We start from the raw sequence: 8,555 nt of genomic DNA on the forward strand, positions 1-8,555 counted from the left end.
CAGGATATGGATTTGGGCTGGAAGATGGCACAGAGCTGTACCCGAAAGGGGCAGGTTTGCACCCTGAATCGCACTGCAGCTGCAGGGACAAGGTGATGAGGCCTGGGGTTGGGGGGGTGGGGGGTGGGGGGTGGGTGATGGGGCTCCCTCTGTCCCCCTGGAGGCTGCCCCCTTTGACCATGGGGGGCCCTTCCTGGCCTGGGCAGTGCCAGGAGCCGAGGAGGAAGCCTGGCAACCCACTTCCAAAAAGCCTTCCAAAGCCCTCTCCTCAATTTAATTTTTTTTCCAGCACCACTGCAATGCCTTGAACGCACCCTTTTTTCTCTCCTCTTTTTTTTTTTCTTTTGTTTTTGGTTGGTTTTTTTTTGTTTGTTTGTTTGTTTTTGGTTTTGTTTTTGTTTTTGTTTTGTTTTTTTGTTTGGTTTGATTTGGCTTTGGTGTTGGATTTTTTTTGTCGGTTTTTTTTTGGGGGGGTTGTTTTGGTGGGTTTTGTTTTGTTTTGTTTTCCCTGTTTTCCCAGTGTCCACGCCTCCCTGCCCCAGCATCACCTAAGGAAGGACGCCGCTCCCGTGCACCCGGCGTCCAGCCCCGGCCACGCGTGAGGAAGGCCCGTGTGCAGACGGGGGGTGTCCCTGCCGCTGGTGGGATGGGCGGGCGTCACCGTGGGTGCACCCCGTGGGTGCAGAGGGGGCTGCCGCCCCCCGGCTCCCGCCTTCTTCCCCTAAAGTCACCGCGCAGGCTTTTTCGGGTTTGTCCACGCGTGGGTGAGCGGTGCCGCCGCGGGCGCGGAGGGTAGGCAATGTCCATGGTTTATTTCGCTTTAGCGAGTGACTCACCCGTGGCCATGCGGCGCTGCTGGGCTGGAACAGCGAGAACTCACCCGCGCTGCACAGACATCCCATCCGCGCCCGCGCTCCTACCTCCCCACGCAGGGCCAGACTCGGCGGCAATCGGGGCCGTCTTCAACCCTCGCTGCTTTTCTGCTGGGGATTAATTTTTACATCGCATCCAAACGCGGAGAAACTGAATTATTCGTTTAAACACTTAACCCCCCGTCCAGCACAGCCTCGTTTTATAGGAGCGCAGCCGAAGCTGTTGCGTTGCACTGGAGCATATTCCGCCGCAGAGAGGCTGCAGAGGGGCACCCGGGGAGTGTTTTTCCCCCACGGAGGAGCCGCACCTCGGCGGAACCTCCCTCCGGTGCTCCGAGGAAGCTGCGATCGATGCCGCGACAACCACCTCCCAGCTTGAGCTGCATTAGCTTATTAAAAAAATAGAAAATAAAATAAAAACGGGCAGAAATTACAATTATCATTGTCTCGGGTTACGGCAAATGCCATTATGCTGAGAAATGGGAGGAAAACAATGCCTCGAAAATGCGAATAGCCTTGCTAATAACACGTTGCTGCGCGGGTCCCTGCGCGCCCGCGGAAGTCTTCCTCCCCCATCCCAGGTTTGGAGCTCCCACACACGGCGTGGGGCAAAGCTCTCTGCGTGCGGGGTACGGAGCCGACCGGCGGCACGGGGATTCTTGGGAGGTGTTGAGAGGATGGAGATGGGGGGTCCCCCTTTGTATGGGGGGTCCGCAGCTGACGGAGGGAGCTGCGCACCCCGGAGGTGTGTGGGTACCTGCGGGTCGTGTCACGAACACGGACAGGAACCCAAGGGGGGGATGCAGCGTAGCCGGTGCGGGCTGGAAGGCAAGCCGGCAGGATTCCGTGCAGAAAAGGAGTTAAACCCCGCCGTTGTCCTCTGATTTAGGAAACGGCTCATCCAATTCAGTTCCAGATTATTCAGGGGCAGACTGCCTCCCTCGCTCCCTCTCTCTCCACACCAGCACAAACATCTTGAAGTAATCAGCAGCTGAGAACGGAGACGTCCCCCTGGCATCTCAGGTTAAAGAAGGAGGTCCAGGAAAATGTGGTAGAGCCATTACAAGAAACCTGAGATGCATTCATCAGAGACTCCAATTGCCATCGCATTAGGATTGATTAGAGACCAGCAGTACCGTAATGACCCGGAAAGCGGGGCATACGGGGATTATTAATATCAGACTTCTTAAAAAAAAAAAAAAAAAAAAAAAAAAAGGAGAAAAAGAAGCAAGGAGGGAAAATTTAAAACACAAAAGCACATCGCGGGGCTGCTGCTCATATGCAGACTTACCTGAGGAGCACAGGCACTGGCGAGCCGCAGAGACGGTAATTTATCTAACTTCTGGGGAAGAAAAAGCAAACAAACATGGGGAAACCCCCCCTTCCAGACCCCCTAAGCTCGCCCGCTCCCATGCACGGCTCGCACCGGCCCCCTCCCGGGCGGCGGGCACCGGGCGGGGGGCAGTCGGGACCTCGGCCCACTGCCGGGCTCCGCCATCGGGCCATGGGCAGCTGGTCCCTGGGCTGGCGACTGCAAGGACAAATTAAGGAGCCTCTAAAGAGAAGCAAGAAGACCTCGGTGGCTCGTCTCCTTCCCAGTTCCCTGCGCCAAAACAAATCAGCCCCTCCTGGTCTCGGTTTAAATGTAGCTCACTGGATAATTAACTCCATCTTTCCAGCTCTGCTCTAACTGTTTATTTAGTGTCACCCTGTATTACCATCACTAGCACTTTCCTCTGAACAGGAGGAGCTGGAGGGTTTCACCTCCCAAAAGGAAATTCTTCATAGCTTAAAAGAATCAGCATCCAGGGGGTACATTGGGGAGCAGGAAAAGGGGGAAGACGGGGAGGGGTGTCCTACGGCATAAACAGGAGGAAATAAGTGTGTGTGGGGGGACAGAGACAGAAAGACTTATCTCGCAGAGAAAAGAAAAATGAAAACAAAACCCCTAAACCAAAGCGTAATCACCTCTAATCCTTTGAAAAATGTCCCGGTAAGTGCGCAAAGAAAGAGCCCTTTGTGCCCTGGGGATCGCCCTCCCCGGGACCACGCCGGGAAGGCCTTAAACTGCCCCATGTCCCCCGGCCCATCCCGGCCTGTCTGGGCTCGGCCCGGCCCGGCCCGGCCGGTCCCTCCTTCGGCAGCCCCGGCCCGGTCTGGCCCTCTCGGCGTGGGGCCGTAGGAGTCGAGTACCCCGGGGCTCAGGCACTGGGGGCCCGGACGAGGACACGGTCCCGTCGTCCCCGTCCCGCGCTTGGATTTGTTTTTACAGGTGCCTGGAGGGCAATTTACTCTCGAGTCACTAAAGGTCGCACACCGGTTTGCAGGCGCGTAGGGCCAAAGGCTCCTACGAGAGAAGAGTGATGCATATGGAGAGGGGTTTGTCCTTCCTCATTAAAAAATAGAATAATAAGGGAGGGGGCAGAGGGAGAGAAAGAAAACACAAATCCTTTATTGTTCGGGAGAAGCCTGGGCACTGGCTGTCTCCCCCGCGCATTCGGCGGGGAAGGCGGCTCGGATCCGGTATCACGTTGCAGATCCTCACTCCAGATAACGAAATGCGATCTATTTTTCAGAACAGCAAGTGGATGGGAAAGGAGCCCTCTACAACACAAACCTCATTGACTTAATGGGCCGGTTTTGGATTTCGCCTTCGAAAGGTTCGGAAAGCGGCAGCGTTGTGTTACTGCCCCGCCGGCTCCAACCCCTGTTATCATCCCCGTGAGACGGGGCTCCGGAAAATAAAAATGTCGCTTATTTGATTTCGTTGCGCTGTTTGTTTCCTCCAGACCCTCACACTTACAGAAAAAAAGAAATATTAAATTTATTTTTGGTTGGGGAAGAGCTTTATTTCTAAGGCCGGGGCGGGGGGGTATGGGAGTCGTGTTCGGGTTATTTTTTCTGCTTTGTTTTATATTTCTGGCGAAATCAAGGAAAACTCGCGGAGGGCTGCATAGGACTCGTCCTCATCCCGGCTCCGCGCTCTGTAACACTGCATCGAATAAATAAGCTAATAAATGAAATTTCCCCTCACAAACCGAGCCGATGGATGCCCCTGCAAGTGAGGCAACGGGCGGAGGGTCCCGCGGTCGGCCGCCTCCTCTCCGCTGACACGGAGGTGCCAGGCCCCGGCCCCGGCGGGGGAAACGGGTCGGCGGTGCAAAGCCACCGGTGCCGGGGGAGCGTGGTGATCCCGTCGGGCTGCTCCTTATTCCCTTCCTTCCTCGAAAACAACGACTGAGGGGCCGTGGCGGCTCCGCGCCGATGGGGTGTTGCTGTTATTTCTGTATTTGCATTCGCTTATTTATTATTTCTTTTTATTTCTGTCTTTGGAGTGCCTCGAAACTAGTTTCTTTCTGGGTGATTTTCAATGGCTAAATGGGGTGGGTGCTTTGGGAATTCATGTACCTCTTTCTTTGCTTTCTAGTGAAAGGTTTCAAATTTATCTTTCTTTTCTTGATGAAAACCAACCCCCCACAATAATTAACATTGATGCTGACCGGGTCCCGCCTGCGGTGTGTAACTCCCAGGAAGACCCCGGCGAGTCTGTCCGCTCCTAGTGTCAATTTTTGGTGATACGGAGGAATAAAGTCTCGCTCAGAAATCGCGGGGAAGCTCAGTTCTCGCCCGCTCCTGTCCGCTCCACCGCTGGACGCACCGGGATAATTTGCTTAGTCCAAGAGCGGTGTTTGGTTTGGTCGGCCTCTTAAAGGAAAAAAAAAAAAAAAAAAAAAAAAAGTCAAAAATAAAGAGGGGAAATGTGAAAGCAAGAGAAAAAAGCTCTCAGTAAATGACAAGGAGCTTCCACAGCCCCGATCTGCGTTTCTCTCCTCATCGTCCTGACGGTATAAACGCTTAGGTCCGTGCTTTTCGCGAGCTGAGCACCTTATTAGAAAGAAATGATATAATAATTACAAATTAATGCCAACGAAAAGGACGACTGGGGAGCCCACCTCCCGGGCTGAGCAGGGCGCTGCTCATCCAGGACGGGGGCTGCGAGCCCAGGCGTTATAATTCTGCGCACTTGCTCCAGACTTTAGGGTATTAGTTGATTCTAGAGCCGGGTTTAAGGCTCCGTTCCGGTCCCCGCACAGCTGCCTTGTCAATAAGGATCTGTTCCAAGCAGACATTCCTTCTGGGAGGACATTGCAGCTCTTTAAGACTTCATCTGCAACATCATAAGTACTAAAATAAAATGGTAAAGGAAAATTACCAGACACACGGATATGGGATATAGAAGCGCCCTGACTCCAGCGCGCATAGTAAAGTCACTGGACAGACTGGGTGGCAGAGGCTTATTTTAAACAGCCCCGCGCCGCGAAGTACGTGCGAAAAACCCACAACAATTCGGATTTAGGAAAATATCGCGACCGGCCTTTCCCATATCGTACCGCGGGCAGAGGCTGCGGGCAGGGAGCGGGCAGCAAGAGCCTTTCTCCGCCTCTGCCACGGATAAGCTGTTCTTAACATTGAGCATTTAAAGTCAAATAAATCCGAATGTCTTTAGCGAAGACAAACAGGTTTTAAAGAGCCCCGCGATGGTTATTAGAGTCCCCGGAGCAAACTCGTTCTCGAATCAAAAGCGTTCTGGAGCCTGCTTGAAATACGGGTTTCGGCTTATCTAATCAAAGATAAATCCAGCCATAAAGACACCCCCTTCGCACCGCTCCCCAGCCCTTATCTACCCGCATTGTCCTCAATTCCCAGCCCATCCCTGCTACCGACAATGGATTATCTTTGTTTAGGGAGCGTAATTGTTTTCTAATTTTTTTATATAATTGCTTTGAGCGAGGTGTGCAAATGAGGATTAGACTAATTGAAGCGCTGCCGGCCCGTGCAGCTCTGCTGCCTGCTCTGTTTCCGTGGGGGGAGCCTCCGCGGGGCCCCCCCCGAGTTCCCCCAGGGCCGAGCGGGGCCAGGAGAGCCGCACGGGAGGGGGAGGGGGCACATGGGCCCCGCGCATCACCCAGCTCCTCACTAAAACATTATTTATTCAACCCAACATTATGGTAATTAACTACGGGACGGCTTGGCAAGGGACGGGAGCGGGCTGAGGAGGGCGGGGGGGGCGATAAAGCTGGGGAAAGAAGCTCAAAATCTGCCGGCAGCGGCTTCCCCGAGGTGCGCCCGGGGGCGCGGGCAGCGGGGCTCCCCCTGCTCCGCCTACAGGGCAGGAGCCGCACCCGCGCAGAGGCGGCGGCGAGAAGCGCAGCCGCGGCTGCCGGGGCCGGGTTCTCGCCGCGAGGCTCCGCCCGCCCATGCCGAGGCTCTGCCCGCCGGGCCGGGTCGGGCTAGGCTTGGGGGGGGCTGGGCTGGGCTGGGCTGGGCCGGGCCGGGTCGGGCCAGGCCCGCCACGGCGGGGGCCGAGCCGCGAGCGCCCAATCAGCGCGGCGCGGGGGCTCGGGCGCTTTAAGCGCGGCGGCTGCGGAGCCGGGACAAAGTCCCCCCGGCGCGCGACGAGCATCCCCGCTCGCCCGCCAGACCTGGCTGTTGCCGCGCCTCCCCGCTCTGGGGCCGCGACCAGGACAGGGCCCGGGTCCGGCGGGCGGCTTCCCCACGCCCCTCCGCAGCCGCGCTCCCGCGGGGTGCCTGCAGCCACCTCCTCCTTCTCCTGCCGCCGCCGTGCCCGGCCATGTCGATGCTGCCGTCGTTTGGCTTCACTCAGGAGCAGGTCGCCTGCGTCTGCGAGGTGCTGCAGCAAGGGGGGAACCTGGAGAGATTGGGCCGGTTCCTCTGGTCGCTGCCGGCCTGCGACCACCTGCACAAGAACGAGAGCGTCCTAAAGGCCAAGGCGGTGGTGGCCTTTCACCGCGGCAACTTCCGCGAGCTCTACAAGATCCTGGAGAGCCATCAGTTCTCGCCACACAACCACCCCAAGCTCCAGCAGCTCTGGCTGAAGGCTCACTACGTGGAAGCCGAGAAACTGCGGGGCAGACCCTTGGGCGCCGTCGGCAAATACCGCGTCCGCCGAAAATTCCCTTTGCCCCGCACCATCTGGGACGGCGAGGAAACCAGCTACTGCTTCAAGGAGAAATCCCGGGGAGTGCTGCGGGAATGGTACGCCCACAACCCCTACCCGTCCCCCCGGGAGAAGAGGGAGTTGGCAGAAGCCACCGGTCTCACCACCACCCAGGTCAGCAACTGGTTCAAGAACCGGAGGCAGCGGGACCGAGCGGCGGAGGCGAAGGAAAGGTACGTGCCACCCCCCCGCATCCCCTCCCTCCCCCCCTTTTCTCCCCGCTCCCCCGAACAAAAATAACTCACTCCCCCAAATCCATCTCTACACCCCCCCGCCCCAAACCGCCCTGCGTTTTGTCGTTTCGCGGGAACCCAAGTGGGTTTTCCACCCGGGATTCACCGGACCCCCCTTCCCACCTGCCCGGAGGGAGCAGCAAGTCCCTCACCGGCCTCTCCAGGCCGCTCCGCGGTCTTTGTTTGCTTGCCTGCCGCCCGGAGTAAACCGAGAATGATGCATTCCCGGAGCTTCCGAGGAAGCGGTCGGGTATTGCCGGGAATCGGGCACGGTAACTCCGAAGCCCGAGGAGGAGAAAGAAGTCCCAGGATGGAGAGGGAAGGAACCGGAGGGTGACCGGGACGGGGACGCGCTGGCCGGGCCGAGCCGCCGCTCCGTATCGAGACCACCCTTGGCACCCCCGGCGGCGCCGCCCGGGGTGGCCTCCTTGCGAAGCGGCGGCTCGGCCCGGCGAAGCCCACAACCAGGGAGGGCAGCGCCCCGCTTTTTGTCTCCTCCAGCAACCTCCCCGCCGAGCCTCGTAGAGAAAATCCCTCACCCTGTTCGTCCCCTGGCCGCACTTTCATTTTGAGTTAAAAAGAGAAAGAATTCCACCCCACTCCCCCCCCGTCCAACTTTTCCTCCTCACCCAAATTACGGAGCTGTGCGGTGCACACCTATTTCTAGGAGGGTAAAAAGAAATTGAGACGGTCCGTTATGAAAATATTAGGCTCTTCTACATTTTTGTTTTCTTTCCGGAGAGAGGCATCTGCTGTCACAATGAAATAGAACTCAAAGGATTTACTGGGGGCATCAGCCCAGAACCTATACCCGGCGCCTCTCGCCCGCCATAACGTCCCCGTTGTGGGTTTGGTTTTTTTTTTGCCTTTCTGCAGGGAGAACACGGAAAACAACAACGCGGCCACCAACAAGCCGAACCAACTCTCGCCTCTGGACGGGAGCAAACCCCTCATGTCCAGCTCCGAGGAAGAGTTTTCTCCTCCCCAAAGCCCGGATCAGAACTCGGTCCTGCTCTTGCAGGGGAACCTCAGCCACGCCAGGAGCTCCGGCTACTCCCTGGGCGGCTTGGCGGCATCCCAGACCCCTCACAGCCTCCAAGGCCACCAGCTCCAGGACTCGCTGCTGGGACCCCTCACGTCCAGCCTGGTGGATCTGGGATCCTAAAGGCCCGCGGCGGGCTGGCAGAGGGTCGGGAGCGGCGGTTCTGCTCGGGGACAGAGGTTCTGGGTTGTACATAGAGGACAGCACCCGAGTTTACAGCTCACCCGCTGCTTCTTGACGGGACTCTCGGCTCTTTTCATACAACCCCATGTCGGCTCCTGGTCCAGTTCCCTCACAGTGTCTCCCACTATCATCACCATGATTGGTTTTTTTTATTTTTTTATTTTTTTTCCGGGTAGCCAAACGCAGGGAGCAGCAGAAACCCTCAG

The 8,555-nt window shown here is 57.2% G+C and overlaps 1 protein-coding gene across 1 annotated transcript; it reads left to right on the forward strand.

Moving 5' to 3' along the window:
• Positions 1-6,504: 6,504 nt before the first annotated feature.
• Positions 6,505-8,289, forward strand: LOC308221450 (homeobox protein SIX1; the record flags this gene model as incomplete). Its single annotated transcript, XM_080618446.1, has 2 exons — positions 6,505-7,064; positions 8,001-8,289. 2 exons carry the CDS (start codon positions 6,505-6,507, stop codon positions 8,287-8,289), a joined length of 849 nt encoding a protein of 282 aa, XP_080474572.1.
• Between the last annotated feature and the right edge of the window lie 266 nt (positions 8,290-8,555).

Source organism: Psittacula echo, assembly GCF_963264785.1.
Source record: "Psittacula echo genome assembly, chromosome: 5".
NCBI classification, from domain to species: Eukaryota; Metazoa; Chordata; class Aves; order Psittaciformes; family Psittacidae; genus Psittacula; species Psittacula echo.